Below are 20,156 nucleotides of genomic sequence, written 5' to 3'. Positions count from 1 at the left end.
GCGACGTTGTCCCCACGGTGAGGGTTCACTGCTTCCCCAATCAAAAGCCCTGGATTAACACCAAGGTTGGCTCTAAACTAAAGGACAGAGATACCGCACACAGAGCCTTCACAGACAACCCTGATGCTACGGCCGAAGACAGGAATATGTACAAGAAGTCCCGCTATGACCTCTGCAGAGTCATCAAATGAGCAAAAGGACAATATAGGAATAAGGTGGAATCATATTACACAGTCTGTAATCCCCACATGGTTTAAGATGACCACCTTCATTCCTGTCCCCAAGAACATGCCACAATGACTACCGCCCTGTAGCACTCACTTCAGTAATCATGAAGTGCTTTGAAAGGCTGGTTATGGCACACATTAACTTCACCATCCCAGACACCCTTGACCCACTCCAATTTGCCTACCGCCCCAACCGATCCATAGAAGATGCAATCTCAATTGCTCTCCACACTGCCCTCACCCACCTAGATAATAATACCTATGTGAGAATGCTGTTCATTTACTACAGCTCAGCGTTCAAAACCATTGTCCCCTCCAAGCTCGTCACCAAGCTTAGGGCTCTGGGTCTGAACACCTCCCTCTGCAGCTAGATACTGGACTTACTGACGGGCCGACCCCAGGTGGTGAGGGTAGCCAACATCACCTCCGCCACGCTGACCCTCAACACGGGGCCCCACAGGGGTGTGTGCTTAGTGCCCTCCTGTACTCCCTGTTGACCCACGATGGCGTGGCCACGCACGACTCCAACACCATCATCAAGTTTGCTGACGGCACGACGGTGGTAGGCCTGATCACCGGCGACGTTGAGTCAGCCTACAGGGAGGAGGTCAGTGATTTGGCAGTGTGGTGCCAGAGCAACAACCTCTCCCTCAACGTCAGTAAGACCAAGGAGCTGATCGTATACTACAGGAAACGAAGGGGCGAGCACGCTCCCATCCACATCGACGGGGCTGCAGTGGAGCATGCTCTTGAACAGCTTCGATCCCCAAGCAATAAGACTGATAAATAGCAAACAAAATAGCTACACAGACTATCTGAGTTAACCTTGTATCTTTATTGACCTTTTATTTACATTTTTGCACTGTCTCTATGCACACTCACAGGGCCCTACACACGCACACACACACTCCATCTGCTCACTCACACATAATATGCACATACATTTATACTGACTCTACACACCCGCACACCCACTCACATACAAGCTGCTGCTACTCTGTTTATCTTATATCCTGTTGCCTAGTCACCTTACCCCTATACATATCTACCTCCATCACTCCAGTATACATGCACATGTAAATATGGTATTGGAACTGACACTTTATATAGTATGCTTACTTACTTATTGTGTTCTTCATATTTATTTGTATTTCTCATATGTCTTTTCTAGTATTACATTGTGTGTGCGCGCCTGGCTATGTGCACGTGTGTGCGCTTTCGTGTGGAACAAGCACTATAACTCTGTATATGAATTGAACACTAAGGTGGTGTTGTCGGGTGGTGTTGGTAGAAGTTGTGACAGAAGCCTTTGTCCTCACTCCAGGTCAGAAATGCATGTATCCTCAGTCAGTCTGCGTTTCGGACTGATTCTAGAGGCTTACTGCAGGGGCAACATCTATCACATCAAGAGCTTATGGAAACAGGTGAGCACACCTTGAGACTATATACTTGGTCATTCTTAGACATTCCTTAGAAATAGCATGTATAGAGGAGTAGGGGAGACTGGGGGCAATTGTAACATGTTTTGTATTTGACTCTATTGCTCAGGGACCACTCGAACTAGGCCAGTAATGTTTTTATATAAGAAACGTACATCTGTCTCCTAATCATTCATACCATTTATAGGTCTGTATATAAGACGGTCGTATCACAATATTGATTTTAATCCGAAAAGTCCGGACGTTACATTTGCTGCCGTGCCAGGGGAAATTGTAACAGTAGCTGGGGTCAAATGTAACACCTAAAAAATAAACAAAATAAATTACCTTAATTTTTAAATAATTAATGTTTATGAATTATCATATCATAGACATATGTAATAATTTTGCAAGAAATATAAGTATTTCTATGTACGTAACAAATATTTACAGTAACACCCCTGTTTGTGCATGGCCATTCGGTACCTCTTAAAACATCTGAATAGTCTGATGGTGCCCAGAATATATCTGTTTACAACTTATTTGGCACTGTACAGGACCCCAAGGCTATTTAAAGTTAGTATTTGTATATTTCATGTAAAATTCATACAATCTTAAAGTTAAAATCACTTGTTTTCATAATGTGGCTGCTTGGCTCAGGGTCATTTTAATTACCCCCAAGCCATGACAAAACTTAATGTGCTAGGCCTCCCGAGTGGCGCATCACTACAGACCCGGGTTCGATCCCGGGCTGTATCACAACCGGCCGTGATCGGGAGTCCCATAGGGCGGCGCACAATTGGCCCAGCGTCGTCCGGGTTAGGGGGGGTATTTGCGCTCTAGCAACTCCTTGTGGCAGCACCTGAAGGCTGACCTCGGTCATCAGGTGAACTGTGTTTCCTCCGACACATTGGTGCGGCTGGCTGTATAACTCATGTGCCTACCAATAGACAACAATAGTGACACGTCAATCATGCCAATGTTTAGCCAACATATAGTGCTGAAAATTATGCTAGTTTGAATTCTTGGACATTAATGCTCAGGACAGTATAAGAACAATACAACCGGTGGAAAAAACTACATTCACCACTAAAAAAACAAACATTCGCTCATAAAACGTGCAAATAGTGAGATATTTTGCGGGAAACCTTTCAAGCAGGGAGGGAACCTAAATGAGAATGTACTGTGTGACTTTCATCACTAGCTTTCCCCCCAGACCCAACCCCACCAACACACACACACACACAACGCTACTAGTCTCACCTCGGCCTCTGCTGTCTTTGCCCTTACATTTCCTCAGAGTGTGCCCCTCTTTATATCCCTTCTCCCTTCAAGTATTTGATCCCCTGCTTATTTTGTCCACTGACAAAGAAATGATCAGTCTATAATTTTAATGGTAGGTTTATTTGAACAGCGAGAGACAGAATAACAACAAATAAATCCAGAAAAACGCATGTCAAAAATGTTATAAATTGATTTGCATTTTAATGAGGGAAATAAGTATTTGACCCCCTCTCAATCAGAAATATTTCTGGCTCCCAGGTGTCTTTTATACAGGTAACGAGCTGAGATTAGGAGCACACTCATAAAGGGAGTGCTCCTAATCTCAGCTTGTTACCTGTATAAAAGACACCTGTCCACAGAAGCAATCAATCAATCAGATTCCAAACTCTCCACCATGGCCAAGACCAAAGAGCTCTCCAAGGATGTCAGGGACAAGATTGTAGACCTACACAAGGCTGGAATGGGCTACAAGACCATCGCCAAGCAGCTTGGTGAGAAGGTGACAACAGTTGGTGCGATTATTCACAAATGGAAGAAACACAAAGAAACTGTCAATCTCCCTCGGCCTGGGGTTCCATGCAAGATCTCACCTCGTGGAGTTGCAATGATCATGAGAACAGTGAGGAATCAGCCCAGAACTACACGGGAGGATCTTGTCAATGATCTCAAGGCAGCTGGGACCATAGTCACCAAGAAAACAATTGGTAACACACTACGCCGTGAAGGACTGAAATCCTGCAGCGCCCGCATGGGCCCCCTGCTCAAGAAAGCACATATACAGGCCCGTCTGAAGTTTGCCAATGAACATCTGAATGATTCAGAGGAGAACTTGGTGAAAGTGTTGTGGTCAGATGAGACCAAAATCGAGCTCTTTGGCATCAACTCAACTCGCTGTGTTTGGAGGAGGAGGAATGCTGCCTATGACCCCAAGAACACCATCCCCACCGTCAAACATGGAGGTGGAAACATTATGCTTTGGGGGTGTTTTTCTGCTAAGGGGACAGGACAACTTCACCGCATCAAAGGGACGATGGACGGGGCCATGTACCGTCAAATCTTGGGTGAGAACTTCCTTCCCTCAGCCAGGGCATTGAAAATGGGTCGTGGATGGGTATTCCAGCATGACAATGACCCAAAACACACAGCCAAGGCAACAAAGGAGTGGCTTAAGAAGAAGCACATTAAGGTCCTGGAGTGGCCTAGCCAGTCTCCAGACCTTAATCCCATAGAAAATCTGTGGAGGGAGCTGAAGGTTCGAGTTGTCAAAGGTCAGCCTCGAAACCTTAATGACTTGGAGAAGATCTGCAAAGAGGAGTGGGACAAAATCCCTCCTGAGATGTGTGCAAACCTGGTGGCCAACTACAAGAAACGTCTGACCTCTGTGATTGCCAACAATGGTTTTGCCACCAAATACTAACTCATGTTTTGCAGAGGGGTCAAATACTTATTTCCCTCATTAAAATGCAAATCAATTTATAACATTTTTGACATGCGTTTTTCTGGATTTTTTTGTTGTTATTCTGTCTCTCACTGTTCAAATAAACCTACCATTATAGACTGATCGTGTCTTTGTCAGTGGTCAAACGTACAAAATCAGCAGGGGATCAAATACTTTTTTCCCTCACTGTATGTCTCTATAAGCTTGGCACATCTATCCACTGGGATTTTTTCCCATTCTTCAAGGCAAAACTGCTCCAGCTCCTTCAAGTTGGATGGGTTCTGCTGGTGTACAGCAATCTTTAAGTCATACCACAGATTGTGGGGATGGTGTTCTCGGGGTGATGAGAGTTGTTGGGTTTACGCCAGACATAGCGTTTTCCTTGATGGCCAAAAAGCTCAATTTGTCTCATCTGACCAGAGTACCTTCTTCCATATGTTTGGGGAGTCTCCCACATGCCTTTTGGCGAACACCAAACGTGTTTGCTTATTTTTTTCTTTAAGCAATGGCTTTTTTCTGGCCACTCTTCCGTAAAGCCCAGCTCTGTGGAGTGTACGGCTTAAAGTGGTCCTATGGACAGATACTCCAATCTCCGCTGTGGAGCTTTGCAGCTCCTTCAGGGTTATCTGTGGTCTCTTTGTTGCCTCTCTGATTAATGCCCTCCTTGCCTGGTCCGTGAGTTTTGGTGGGCGGCCCTCTCTTGGCAGGTTTGTTGTGGTGCCATATTCTTTCAATGTTTTAATAATGGATTTAATGGTGCTCCATGGGATGTTAAACGTTTCAGATATCTGTTTATAACCCAACCCTGATCTGTACTTCTCCACAACTTTGTCCCTGACCTGTTTGGAGAGCTCCTTGGTCTTCATGGTGCAGCTTTCTTGGTGGTGCCCCTTGCTTAGTGGTGTTGCAGATTCTGGGGCCTTTCAGAACAGGTGTAATATACTGAGATCATGTGACACTTAGATTGCACACAGGTGGACTTTATTTAACTAATTATGTGACTTCTGAAGGTAATTGGTTGCACCAGATCTTATTTAGGGGCTTCATAGCAAAGGGGGTGAATACCACTTTTCCGTTATTTATTTATTCGAATTTTTTTAAACAAGTTATTTTTTTCCTTTCACTTCACCAATTTGGACTATTTTATATGTCCATTACATGAAATCCAAATAAAAATCCATTTAAATTACAGGTTGTAATGCAACAAAATAGGAAAAACGCCAAGGTGGATGAATACTTTTGCAAGGCACTGTACTCCCTCCTCCTCTTCTCTCTGTGCAGAATGAGGCTCTGAACAAGATGAAGGCTCTGAATGACTTTGTGAAGTCGGGCTGGCAGAAGACGTCGCGCCAGCAGATGACAGACGACATGAAGCTGTGTATCAAACAGGAGGCATACATTGAGGCCCTCTCATACCTGCTGTCCCCGCTCAACCCCAGCATCATGCTCTCTGAGATTTGGTGGGTACCTGGCACACACACACAGATACAGGCACGCAGACACAGACGCACACAAAGATGCACAGACAGACCTACGCAGACAGACATCCAGGAATGCACACACACACACATACAGAAGCATCATGCACCTCCATGTTTTGAGGGCACTGATAGCCACATTCAGCATCTTTTAATTAATTCTGTGTTAGAAATTACTATGTTGTATATTTATTTATCCTACAAATGGGTAGAAATTATATTACAGTTGAAGTCGGAAGTTTACATACACTTAGGTTGGAGTTATTAAAACTCGTTTTTCAACCAATCCACAAATTTCTTGTTAACAAACTATAGTTTTGGCAAGCCGGTTAGGACACCTACTTTGTGCATGACACAAGTAATTTTTCCAACAATTGTTTACAGACAGATTATTTCACTTATAATTCACTGTATCACAATTCCAGTGGGTCAGAAGTTTACATACACTAAGTTGACTGTGCCTTTAAACAGCTTTGAAAATTCCAGAAAATTATGTCATGGCTTTAGAAGCTTCTGAATGGCTAATTGACATCATTTGAGTCAATTGGAGGTGTACCTGTGATGTATTTCAAGGCCTACCTTCAAACTCAGGGCCTCTGAATTGTAGACCTCCACAAGTCTGGTTCATCCTTGGGAGCAATTTCCAAATGCCTGAAGGTACCACGTTTATCTGTACAAACAATAGTACGCAAGTATAAACACCATGGGACAACGCAGCCATCATACCGCTCAGGAAGGAGACACGTTCTGTCTCCTAGAGAAGAACGTACTATGGTGCGAAAAGTGAAAATCAATCCCAGAACAACAGCAAAGGACCTTGTGAAGATGCTGGAGGAAACAGGTACAAAGGTATCTATATCCACAGTAAAACGAGTCCTATATCGACATAACCTGAAAGGCCACTCAGCAAGGAAGAAGCTACTGCTCCAAAACCGCCATACAAAAGCCAGACTATGATTTGCAACTGCACATGGGGCAAAAATTAACCCAACTTATTGTGGGAAGCTTGTGGAAGGCTACCCGAAACGTTTGACCCAAGTTAAACAATTTAAAGGCAATGCTACCAAATACTAATTGAGTGTATGTAAACTTCTGACCCACTGGGAATGTGATGAAAGAAATAAAAGCTGAAATAAATCATTCTCTCTACTATTATTCTGACATTTCACATTCTTAAAATAAAGTGGTGATCCTAACTGACCTAAGACAGGGCATTTTTACTAGGATTAAATGTCAGGAATTGTGAAAAACTGAGTTTAAATGTATTTGGCTAAGGTGTATGTAAACTTCCGACTTCAACTGTATATAGGGAAAAGTCTTCTCCCAGTGTTAACAGATTTGCTTGATGTTGCAGTGCGGACAGATGCAAGTTCATGGACTCCAAGATGAAGCCCCTGTGGCTCATGTACAAGAACAAATGGGTGCAGGGGGACACTGTCGGCATAATTTTCAAGAATGGAGATGGTGAGAGATTCAAAGAACACAGGGGATTCCAAATGATACATTTTGAAAATGTATTTATTTATTTATTTTTGTATTTGTATTTTTTGGGGGGCACTGTAATGGCGACCGGTGGTGTTGGTTCTGTATGTCACCTGTCTTGACTATTTTCATTTATTTTTGTGTGTCCTGTTGTCATATTATATCTATGTATGACTCTTCGTGGGAGTGTATTAGTCAACTAATGGACACACATATGTGTCTTTTGGAGGCCTTTTAGCGCTGTTTTAGTGCTGTTTTGGTAGCTTTGTTTGCATATCTCAAGTGCATCCTTGGTGGTATCCATGGAGATGCAGGATGCAAGCAGTATCCAGATCGAGAGAGCCAGGGGCATCGGGACTACAGTCGAGGCTGGAGAAGAACCACTGCTGGCTTCATGGGCAAGTCCATAGGACTGGAGAACAGGAGAACTAAAGAGACTCACTCCGGACCCTCCAGATGATCTCCAAGCTCCGTCAATGTAGCTAGCTAGGTTAATTAGCTGCCTATCTGCTAGCCTGTTGTAGCCTAGGCTACGCACAGCCCACTGCTCTGTACAGTACATCAGATATCCTCCTCATCAAAGATCAGAGACACGGCCAGCCAACACCATAGAGTAGCACTATTTTTAAAGTTTATTTTTTAATATTGTGTTATCGTCATCCTGTCAGCCTAGTAGCTAGGTCTACTGTGTGTATCCCCAAGCTACTATGTTTGTTATTTCTTTATTTTCTGAACCACTCCAAAAAGAAGATCCCTTGCAGGAAATTCAAGTTATTCTGTTCTTTCACCGGTTAGAAAATATACCCTTTTACTACTGTATTTACCTAATTTATGGCCATGCAGATATTGGAAGAGATGCAACAAATAGACACTTGTTCATAGATTAATAATTTGCAGTGTTTTCCCCAACTCCATGGCCCATCGATTTGTGTGTATTGAGTAATGTCGCATTTATATTGGTCCGATGCGGGACTATTAGGTACAGTCACTTGTAAATTAAAGTTATGAACAATTCCTCTGCAGACCAACCTTTTATCATGCTACTTTTGCACGCATGCCATTGGGAGCATTAATCATACTAGTCTAAATTGCTAGTCTGGCCGCCTGGGGAGTCTGGATCTGTGATTCTCATCCCGTCTCGGTTGGATATAAGTGTACCTTTTGCCTGACATAACCTCTAACCTTTCAGATCTCCGACAAGACATGTTGACCCTCCAAATGATCCAGCTGATGGAAATCCTTTGGAAGAAAGAGGGACTGGATCTAAGGTATGTGTTAGCAGCAGGGGTTGGAACCTAAAAGTTTCACTGTTCCGACAAGCAAAATAAAGTTCTGAACCGGTTCAAACCAAAAATAAGTACTGTTTTTTATCATTCCTTTCTGTTCCTTTTTAAACCTCTGAAATCATATATTTATTTTCATTTAGCTCGACATTAATTACTTAGTGGATAGAAAAGCTTGCTATGGAGCGGGCAAGCTATAGCTCAGTGAGTTATTTACATGTGTGATTGAAAGACAAGCCAGAGAGAGTAGAGGAGGCTTGGCTTGAAGCGCTGGGCATCTTGTGATAACATGCATTATCTAAATTAGGCCCACAGAATTATACCTTCGGAGGAACGGCTTCTATGGAGGGTGAGGGGCAGGTAGCCTACACACATACACTGACAAAGATTTTCAGCTGTCAGGCAGAGACTGGAAAAAGTTTCTGATTGACAGAGGGAGGGCTTTGCATAGGTACATTGTTGCGTTTTTTGTGGGACTGGGAAAAAATCCTGGAAAGTAAAATAACGTTATTAACCAGTTCCCATGCTTTTAAAATAACGGTTCTGTTGCGGAACAGTATAGACCACTTTTGTTCATGGTTCTGATTCTGTTCCTTGAAAAATTTCATTATTTTTCTGTTTTCGGTTCTGTTCCCTGAACTGGTTCCAACCCCTGCTTAGCAGTGGACCTAGTTGTATAACAGAGCTGGGTTCGGTGAACCACACTTGCAGGATGAGTAACCTTGCTTGAGACCCAGTGAAGACCTGCATTAGCCCCGTAAGCTAATACCTAGGGTTTTGCTTGTGGCGCGCAGGAAACCTGGATTTGAAATAAGTAGGTGACATTGCAGTCAAACGGTTCTACATACATACTGGGAACAGGTTTGGGGAAAACTGATATGATGGTTTTGTAACAATGTACTTAGGGCATACAGTTATAATGCGTTATTACTTGTTATAAGCATATAATAGGCCTTATAATGCTTTATGAATAAACTTTCTCTACTGTCTCTGTAAGGATGATCCCCTACGGCTGCCTCTCCACCGGGAACAAGACAGGCCTCATCGAGGTGGTGAAAAACTCAGACACCATCGCCAACATCCAGCGCAACAACAGCAACAGTGCCGCGACCGCAGCCTTCAACAAAGACGCCCTGCTCAACTGGCTTAAATCCAAGAACCCAGAGTAAGTGTGACAGAGACACAGGTCTAGCGGTCATCTCTACAGTGACGGCATGGGTTTGTATCCAGCCTACTGCCCTTTGACACAACCTCTCTCTATCTTTCCCAACTGTCATCCGCTATCTCTATCTGGTCAATATACACTGAGTATACAAAACATTAAGAACACCTACTCTTTCCATGACATAGACTGACCAGGTGAATCCAGGTGAAAGCTATGATCCCTTATTGATGTCACTTGTTAAATCCACTTTAATCAGTGTAAATGAAGGGGAGGAGACCGGTTAAAGAAGGATTTTTAAGCCTTGAGACAATTGAGACATGAATTGTGTATGTGTGCCATTCAGAGGGTGAATGGGCAAGACAAAATATTTAAGTGCTTTGAACGGGTTATGGTAGTGTTTTTCACACTCAACAGTTTCCCGTGTGTATCAAGAATTGTCCACCACCCAAAGGACATCCAGCCAAATTGACACAACTGTGGGAAGCATTGGAGTCAACATGGGCCAGCACCCCTGTCCATGTCCAGACAAATTATTGAGGCTGTTCTGAGGGCAAAATATATACACTGAGTATACCAAATATTAAGAACACCTGCTCTTTCCATTATATAGACTGACAAGGTGAATCCAGGTGAAAGCTATGATCCCATATTGATGTCATGTGTTAAATCTACTTCAATCAGTGTAGATGAAGGGGAGGATTTTAGGGGGAGGGGAATATTAGGAAGGTCTTCCTAATGTTTGGTATACTTAGTGTAATCTGAAAATACCTTAAACTATATCTTAGAAAAAATTAATTACAGATAGGCTAGCTCTCAAACACACTAAACTGGACCTATGATTTGACCTTACTGTGCCTTGCAAAAGTATTCATCCCACTTGGCGTTTTTCCTATTTTGTTGCATTACAACCTGTAATGTAAATTGATTTTTATTTGGATTTCATGTAATGGACATACACAAAATAGTCGAAATTGGTGAAGTGAAATAACTTGTTTCAAAAAATTCTAAAAATTAAATAACGGAAAAGTGGTGCGTGCATATGTATTCACCCCCTTTGCTATGAATCCCCTAAATAAGATCTGGTGCAACCAATTACCTTCAGAAGTCACATAATTAGTTAAATAAAGTCCACTTGTGTGCAATCTAAGTGTCACATGATCTCAGTGTATATATACACCTGTTCTGAAAGGCCCCAGAGTCTGCAACACCACTAAGCAAGGGGCACCACCAAGAAAGTGGCACCATGAAAACCAAGGAGCTCTCCAAACAGGTCAGGGACAAAGTTGTGGATCAGGGTTGGGTTATAAAAAAATATCAGAAACTTTGAACATCCCACGGAGCACCATTAAATCCATTAATAAAAAATGGAAAGAATATGGCACCACAACAAACCTGCCAAGAGAGAGCCGCCCACCAAAACTCACGGACCAGGCAAGGAGGGCATTAATCAGAGAGGCAACAAAGAGACCAAAGATAACCCTGAAGGAGCTGCAACGCTCCACAGCAGAGATTGGAGCATGGAGAGGGATGTAATGCATGGGTTTACACCCTGGCTAGATGGATTGTGAGATGTGAAGGCTCTGGGGTGAAGTTTCCCCTAGGTACAGATTGAGGACCATCTTCCCCTCCCTCAATCCTAATCTCTCATGGACAGACGCACGTAACATAGGATGGTATCAATGCGTCTGTCAACAGACTGTGGGATGCGACGACTAACAAGGAACTTTTTTCCGTCACGCAGGTGTATGCATCTTTTGAATTTCAGAAGGGAAGGGGACATTTGGCCCAATTCTTTGGCTCATAGTTTCCGTTTAGGGGGGTGGAGACTTCGCTAGTCTCGTTAGTGTCTTTTCTCATACATTTCCCCCAAGAAACGAATCGAGCATCTGACGCAATCACGCAAAAAAAAAAGAACATTCCTGCTTTGCAAGATTACCTCAATCCTAACCTGGGGAAAATGCCAAACTGATCCAAGATCAGCGTCTAGGGGCAACCTTCCCTACACCTGCCTAAATATTCCCATTGACAGCTAGGGTCATGTGATTTGACAGCCCTGAATGTCTTGGAAAAGTATTTTAAAAACAGGAAACCTTGAAATAATGAATAAACAAATGAATACTATTGGCATCATACAAGTAATGTCCGGTGGGTGCAGTGCAAGGGCTGGCAAAACAGCTCCATATCACACAGAAGCTCTTGGTTACAATGAAATGGGGGATAGATGTAATAGTTTAACATAGTGAACCCAATAGACGTCTAGACAGGACCGTGGTGTAACATGGCTGTCAATCATCTGTCGCCCTCCGAATCTTCTCTGCAAATATTTAATAGAGCTGTGAGAAAAAACTGCCTCAAATATATTGAGAGAGGGGGAAGAGCGTGCGTGCCCCACTGTTTCCACTTGACTTGGGAAAGAGAATGAGAGAGAGAAAGGTAAAGAGAGAGAACATTCAAGGGAGGAAGGGATAAAGGAAAGGGCAGAGAAAGCAAACTGATCCCATGTCGTCTCTCCTCTCTCTCTCTCATCTATTTTGTCAGCAGGGATAAACTTGACCAGGCCATTGAGGAGTTCACACTATCATGTGCTGGTTACTGTGTAGCCACTTACGTGTTGGGAATCGGAGATCGCCACAACGACAATATCATGATCAAGGAGACTGGGCAGGTGAGATGCACAGCATTTCCTTTTGTTAATATGATTTTTTTAAATGTGTAGAATCTTGATAATTTGTATACGTCTGATTAGAGTGGGTATTCCTAGTAGGAATAGAACTCATTGTTTATATCTAAGAAACAATTATTTTTTTATCTTACACAATTTATCATTCATAAAGTAACCGGATAAACACTTATTCTTAGACAGACAATGGAAATGCCAGTAAGTCAAATTAATCACATTTGGCCTCTCAAAAACGATGATACTGTGTCTACTACATGAGATTGATAGATAGATGCTTCCATTCAGCCACAAGAGCATTAGTGAGGTCGGGCCCTGATGTTGGGCAATTAGGCCTGGCTCACAGTCGGCATTCCAATTCGTCCCAAAGGTGTTCGATGGGGTTGAGGTCAGGGCTCTGTGCAGGCCAGTCGAGTTCTTCCACACTGATCTCGAAAAACAATTTCTGTATGGACCTCGCTTTGTATACAGGGGCATTGCCATGCTGAAACAGGAAAGGGCCATCCCCAAGCTGTTGCCACAAAGTTGGAATGTCATTGTATGCTGTAGCGTTAAGATTTCCCTCCACTGGAACTAAGGAGCCTAGCCTGAACCATGACAAATTGCCCCAGACCATTATTTCTCCTCCACCAAACTTTACAGTTGGCACCATGCATTTGGGCAGGTAGCATTCTCCTGGCATCTGCCAAACCCAGATTTGTCCGTCGGACTGCCAGATGGTGATGCGCGTGATCACTCCAGAGAACAGCACTTACAGTTGACCAGGGCAGCCCTAGCAGGGCAGAAATTTGACATACTGACTTGTTGGAAAGGTGGCATCCTATGACGGTGCCACGTTGAAAGTCACTGAGCTCTTCAGTAAGGCCATTCTACTGCCAATGGTTGGCTATGGAGATTGCATGGCTGTGTGCTTGATTTTATACACCTGTCAGCAACAGGTGTGGCTGAAATAGCCGAATCCACTCATTTGAAGGGGTGTCCGCATACTTTTTGATAGATAGATGGATAGATGGATAGATATATAGATAGATAGATATATAGATAGATGGATGTGCATAGTAGTTAGTTCTACCACAAGGTGACACATGTCTTACTACACACAGCAATGCTAATTGTCTTGAAAACCCAACCCTAGGCAACAGCAGTGACTAGGGTCTGGTAACTTCGAAAAGGGAATCAGATATGCCATAACGTCGTGATTCAAAACAAAGTTTGAAGGCAAAACCTTTGGTTTTAGTGAAGACAAACTAGCCACTTAATAAATAAGTATTAGAATATTTGCATTACAAATGAGCATTTATTTCATTCATAATAATGTGTAAAGCATTTTGTAAACATCTATAAGCATTTCAAATCAAATCAAATGTTATTTGTCACATGCGCCGAATACAACAGGTAACCTTACCGTGAAATGCTTACTTACAAGCCCTTAACCAACAATGAGTTCAAGAAATAGAGTTAAGAAAATGTTTACTAAATAAAATAAAGTTAAAAAAATAAGAAAAATAATAATACAATAAAATAACAATACCTTGACTATATACAGGGGGTACTGGTACCAAGTCAATGTGCGGGTGTACAGGTTAGTTGATGTAATTTGTACATGTAGGTAGGGGTAAAGTGACTATGCATAGATGATAAACAGCGAGTAGCAGCAGTGTAAAAACAAAGGGGGGGTCAATGTAAATAGTCCGGGTGTCCATTTGATTAATTGTTCAGCAGTCTTATGGCTTGGAGGTAGAAGCTGTTAAGGAGCCTTTTGAACCTAGACTTGGCGCTGCGGTACCACTTGCCGTGCGGTAGCAGAGAGAACAGTCTATGACTTGGATGACAGGAGTCACAATTTTTTGTGCCTTCCTCTGACACCGCCTAGTATATAAGTCCTGGATGGCAGGAAGCTTGGCCCCACTGATGTACTGGGCTGTACGCACTACCCTCTGTAGTGCCTTGATGCTGAGCAGTTGCCATACCAGGCGGTGATGCGCCCGGTCAGGATGCTCTCAATGGTGCAGCTGTATTACTTTTTGAGGATCTGGGGACCCATGCCAAATCTTTTCAGTCCCCTGAGGGGGAAAAGGTGTTGTCGTGCCCTCTTCACGACTGTCTTGGTGTGTTTGGACCATGATAGTTTGTTGATGTGGACACCAAAGAACTCTTGACCCGCTCCACTACAACCCCGTCGAGTTGAATGGGGGCGTGTTCGGCCCTTCTTTTCCTGTAGTCCACGATCATCTCCTTTGTCTTGCTCACGTTGAGGGAGAGGTTGTTGTCCTGGCACCACACTGTCAGGTCTCTGACGACCTCCCTACAGGCTGTCTCATCGTTGTCGGTAATCAGGCCTACCACTGTTGTGTCGTCAGCAAACGTAATGATGGTGTTGGAGTTGTCCTTGGCCACGCAGTCGTGGGTGAACAGGGAGTACAGGAGGGGACTAAGCACGCACCCCTGAGGGGCCCCCGTGTTGAGGATCCGCGTGGCAGATGTGTTGTTGCCTACCCTTACCACCTGGGGGCGGCCCGTCAGGAAGTCCAGGATCCAGTTGCAGAGGGAGGTGTTTAGTCCCAGGGTCCTTAGCTTAGTGATGAGCTTTGTTGGCACTATGATGTTGAACGCTGAGCTGTAGTCAATGAACAGCATTCTCACATAGGTGTTCCTTTTGTCCAGGTGGGAAAGGGCAGTGTGGAGTGCAATTGAGATTGCGTCATATGTGGATCTGTTGGGGCGGAATGCGAATAGGAATGGGTCTAGGGTTTCCGGGTTGAGGGTGTTGATGTGAGCCATGACCAGCCTTTCAAAGCACTTCATGGCTACTGACGTGAGTGCTACGGGGCGGTACTGATTTAGGCAGGTTACCTTCGCTTTCTTGGGCACAGGGACTATGGTGGTCTGCTTGAAAAATGTAGTTATTTCAGACTCGGTCAGGGACATGTTGAAAATGTCAGTGAAAACACTTGCCAGTTGGTCCACGCATGCTCTGAGTACACGTCCTGGTAATCCGTCTGGCCCTGCGGCCTTGTGAATGTTGACCTGTTTAAAGGTCTTGCTCACATCGGCTACGGAGAGCGTATCACATAGTCGTCCGGAACAGCTGGTGCTCTCATGCATGCTTCAGTGTTGCTTGCCTTGAGCATAAAAGGCATTTGGCTCATCTGGTAGGCTCTCGTCACTGGGCAGCTCGCGGCTGGGTTTCCCTTTGTAGTCCGTAATAGTTTGCAAGCTCTTCCACATCTGACGAGCGTCAGAGCCGGTGTAGTAGGATTCAATCTTAGTCCTGTATTGATGCTTTGCCTGTTTGATGGTTCGTCTGAGGGCATAGCAGGATTTCTTGAAAGCGTCCGGATTAGTGTCCCACTCCTTGAAAGCGGCAGCTCTAGCCTTTAGCTCGGTGTGGATGTTGCCTGTAATCAATGGCTTCTGGTTGGGATATGTATGTACGGTCACTGTGGGGACGACGTCGTCGATGCACTTATTGGTGAAGCCGGTGACTGAGGTGGTATACTCTTCAATGCCATTGGATGAATCCCGGAACATATTCCAGTCTGTGCTAGCAAAACAGTCCTGTAGCGTAGCATCCACATCATCTGACCACTTCCATATTGAGCGAGTCACTGGTACTTCCTGCTTTAGTTTTTGCTTGTAAGAAGGAATCAGGAGGATATAATTATGGTCAGATTTGCTAAATGGAGGGCGAGGGAGAGATTTTTATGTGTCTCTGTGTGTGGAGTAAAGGTGGTCTAGAGTTTTTTTCCCACTGGTTGCATATGTGACATGCTGGTAGAAATGAGGTAAAAGAGATTTAAGTTTGCCTGCCTTAAAGTCTCCCGGCCACTAGGAGCGCCGCTTCTGGATGAGCATTTTCTTGTTTGCTTATGGCATACAGCTCGTTGAGTGCGGTCTTAGTAGCAGCATCGGTTTGTGGTGGTAAATAGACGGCTAGGAAAAATATAGATGAAAACTCTCTTGGTAGATAGTGTGGTCTACAGTTTATCATGAGGTACTCTACCTCAGGCGAGCAATACCTCGAGACCTCCTTAATATTAGACATCGCACACCAGCTGTTATTGACAAATAGACACACACCACCACCCCTTGTCTTACCATACGTAGCTGTTCTGTCCTGCCGATACACGGAAAACCCAGCCAACTGAATATTATCCGCGTCGTCAATCAGCCACGACTCGGTGAAACATAAGATATTACAGTTTTTAATGTCCTGTTGGTCGGATAGTCTCGAGCTGAGATTATCCAGTTTATTTTCCATTTAATGGCTTGTTCATGAGTTATTAAATTAGTTATTTTGATTGTGTTACCAACATATTTAATCTGATCCATTTTTAAGACCTCATTTGCCTGCAGCAACAATGGTTATCTCGAATAATGATGTCTAATAATAATGTTTGGATGGTGTGGAAAGCTTCTGTTAAAGTCCTGCTTGACTTCCCTGTATCTCTTTTAGCTGTTCCACATTGACTTTGGGCACTTTCTGGGAAACTTCAAGAGCAAATTTGGGATCAACAGGGAACGTGTGCCTTTTATTCTGACGTACGACTTTGTCCACGTCATCCAACAAGGGAGGACCAACAACAGTGAGAAGTTTGAAAGGTAAAACATGAAATCTATCTTACCTCCTATCATGTGTTCAATTCCCGCTAGGGCCAACCATACGAAAAATGTATGCACGCATGACTGTAAGGCTCTTTGGATAAAAGCGTCTGCTAAATGGCATATATTATGTTATATAGTATTATATTGTATTGTATTTATATTGTATTAAATACTGTTCATTTCCAACACTGTATTGTCTCTGTTAATATAGAGTTGTGCCAAGATAAAAAGAAAAGAGAAAGAAACATAATGTAATAGGAATCTGTCACCGTATTCATATAATTCAATTACTGTTGTTTTTTAAAACTCCAAATCAGGGACTATAGGGGGCACATCCAGTCATCTTAATGTATTTATCAATCTCATATGGTGATTTGTAGCACCCAACTGTGAATACTTTTACTTATACCTATACTTATTTATATAACCATGCATACTGATTTTACGGTGATCCTGAAGCTCCATGATAATGGTGTGGTACCTCTCTTATTGCGCCACCACCAGGTTCAGAGAGTGCTGTGAGCAGGCTTATAAGATCTTGTGTCGCAACGGGACTCTGTTTGTGAACCTGTTTGCCATGATGAAGGCAGCCGGACTGCCTGAGCTGAGCTCCTTCAAGGACATCCAGTACCTAAAGGTGAGAGGAGTGCCTCCTTTTATTGCCAGATATGTTGAACGGAGCATGATGTGTACTGTAGTACATCATTCAATTATTTATGTTATTTTACACTTGTTAGTTCCTCTAGTTTTAGCCACAGTAGTCAGATAACGTCTATGCAAGGTCCTACACGTGAGATCAGTGTCCTTTTCAAAATAGGGTTATGATTTGGTGATGGTTACAAGGATACGTCTGCAGCTACTGATGGTGATGATGACGATGACTAGTGCGATGGTGATGATGGTGGTGATGTTGTTTGCAGGGACCTCAATGATAGTGAAGATGATCATGTTGATGGTGGTGGTGGCAGGGACCTTGATAACAATGATGATGATAATCTAATGATCATGATATTAATATTGATGATGATTACCAATATAGTAATGAGAGTTGTTTTAAATGGTAAAGGCACATCTGTCATCCTTCTGATATTGTTGCTCTTGTCTCACCCTTTTCTCAGGACTCATTGGCTTTGGGGAAATCGGAGGAAGAAGCGCTGAAGAATTTCAAAGTGAAGTTTAACGAAGCTCTGAGAGAGAGCTGGAAGACCAAGGTGAACTGGATGATGCACTCTCTAGCCAAAGATAGCAGACTTTGAATAAAAGGCACTGCCCGGAGAAGCGTTCTGAACCTTAATACCCCTGATTTGTCTATCTGATCAGGGTTTTCAGCTTATGGAGCCAAATGGAATGAAAATGCACTGAAGTCTTTGTCGTAAATAGAAGCATTTGGCAATGTTTTACAGTTGTTTACACCTGACTGGCAGTCATGATTATGGTTTATGAACTGATGACAAACTACAACTACTTGTTGACAGTCACATTTCATCGGGAGTAATAGCCATTGTTACTATATCATACAGACAGTACAGCGTTGAAAATCATTTGCACGCGGCACGACCCGCGTCAACCAGAACTATCACCACATGAACAGCGCCCTGAAAGTGACAATGATCACAAACCAAATTGGGAGCAAACAACGTAATAATGATGCCTAATGAAACAATGTATCAACAATTTGTCAGGAGAGTAATACGAGAGAGAAGTTAAATAATAGGTGAAATACTGTAATAGGAGATTGATTAATGATGATGCCATTGATTAAATGACTTGATAAGTTGTTTGCATTGATTATACTTAAATGACCAGGCCAGAGAGAGGTATGTAGGACCTCAAGTGTTTCATGCGGTTTACATTCATGGTTCTATGACTTTTCTACTTTTTAATTTAATTATTTTCATTGAAATATATCCTCTGTTGTACAGTGAGCTCCAAAAGTATTGGGACAGTGACACGTTGTTTTGCTGTTTTGGCACTGTACTCCAGCGCTTTGGATTTGAAATGATACAATGACTATGAGGTTAAAGTACAGACTGTCAGCTTTCATTTGAGGGTATCTTCATCCATATTGGGTGAGCCGTTTAGAAATTACAGCACTTTTTGTACAAAGTCCCCCCATTTTAGGGGACCCAAAAGTATTGGGACAAATTCACTTACACTACCTTTCAAAAGTTTGGGGTCACTTAGAAATGTCCTTGTTTTTTGAAAGAAAATCATTTTTTTTGTCCATTACAATAACATCAAATTGATCAGAAATACAGTGTAGACATTGTTAATGTTGTAAATGGCTATTGTAGCTGAAAACGGCTGATTTTTAATGGAATATCTACATAGGCGTACAGAGGCCCATTATCAGCAACCATCAGTCCTGTGTTCCAATGGCACGTTGTGTTTGCTAATCCAAGTTTATCATTTTAAAAGGCTAATTGATCATTAGAAAATCATTTTGCAATTATGTTAGCACAGCTGAAAACTGTTGTGCTGATTAAAGAAGCAATAAAACAGGCCTTCTTGAGACTAGTTGAGTATCTGGAGCATCAGCAATTGTGGGTTCGATTACAGGCTCAAAATGGCCAGAAACAAAGAACTTTCTTCTGAAAGGCTATTCCATGCGAAACATTGCCAAGAAACTGAAGATCTCGTTCAACACTGTGTACTACTCCCTTCACAGAACAGCGCAAACTGGCTCTAACCAGAATAGAAATAGGAGTGGGAGGCCCCGGTGCACAACTGAGCAAGAGGACAAATACATTTGAGTGTGTAGTTTGAGAAACAGGCGCCTCACAGGTCCTCAACTAGCAGCTTCATTAAATTGTACCCGCAAAACACCAGTCTCAACGTCAACAGTGAAGAGGCGACTCCGAGATGCTGACCTTCTGGGCAGAGTTGCAAAGAAAAAGCCATATGTCAGACTGCCCATCTTAATCTTTTATTTTTATTGGCCAGTCTGAGATATTGCTTTTTCTTTGAAACTCTGCCTAGGTCTAAACAGTTAACCCAATATGGATGGAAAAACCCTCAAATTAAAGCTTATAGTCTGCACTTTAACCTCAGTCTTTGTATCATCCAAAGTGCTGGAGTACAGAGCCAAAACAACAACAA

At 43.0% G+C, this 20,156-nt stretch overlaps 1 protein-coding gene across 1 annotated transcript in view; it reads left to right on the top strand.

The window, feature by feature from the left end:
- The window catches only part of pik3cd (phosphatidylinositol-4,5-bisphosphate 3-kinase, catalytic subunit delta), a 43,127-nt gene extending 23,724 nt beyond the window's left edge, over positions 1-19,403 (top strand). Inside the window, exons 15-23 of the mRNA XM_084184094.1 lie at positions 1,552-1,651; positions 5,649-5,827; positions 7,200-7,309; positions 8,517-8,595; positions 9,608-9,775; positions 12,314-12,440; positions 16,909-17,054; positions 17,562-17,694; positions 18,176-19,403. Coding sequence (XP_084040220.1) covers positions 1,552-1,651; positions 5,649-5,827; positions 7,200-7,309; positions 8,517-8,595; positions 9,608-9,775; positions 12,314-12,440; positions 16,909-17,054; positions 17,562-17,694; positions 18,176-18,313 — 1,180 coding nt within the window. The 3' untranslated portion in view covers positions 18,314-19,403. The remainder of the gene's footprint in view (positions 1-1,551; positions 1,652-5,648; positions 5,828-7,199; positions 7,310-8,516; positions 8,596-9,607; positions 9,776-12,313; positions 12,441-16,908; positions 17,055-17,561; positions 17,695-18,175) is intronic.
- The last annotated feature ends 753 nt before the right edge of the window (positions 19,404-20,156 follow it).

The sequence above is a fragment of the Coregonus lavaretus genome (genome assembly GCF_964263955.1).
Source record: "Coregonus lavaretus genome assembly, chromosome: 20".
Lineage (NCBI taxonomy): Eukaryota > Metazoa > Chordata > Actinopteri > Salmoniformes > Salmonidae > Coregonus > Coregonus lavaretus.
This window is presented reverse-complemented; position numbering and strand designations above follow the sequence as displayed.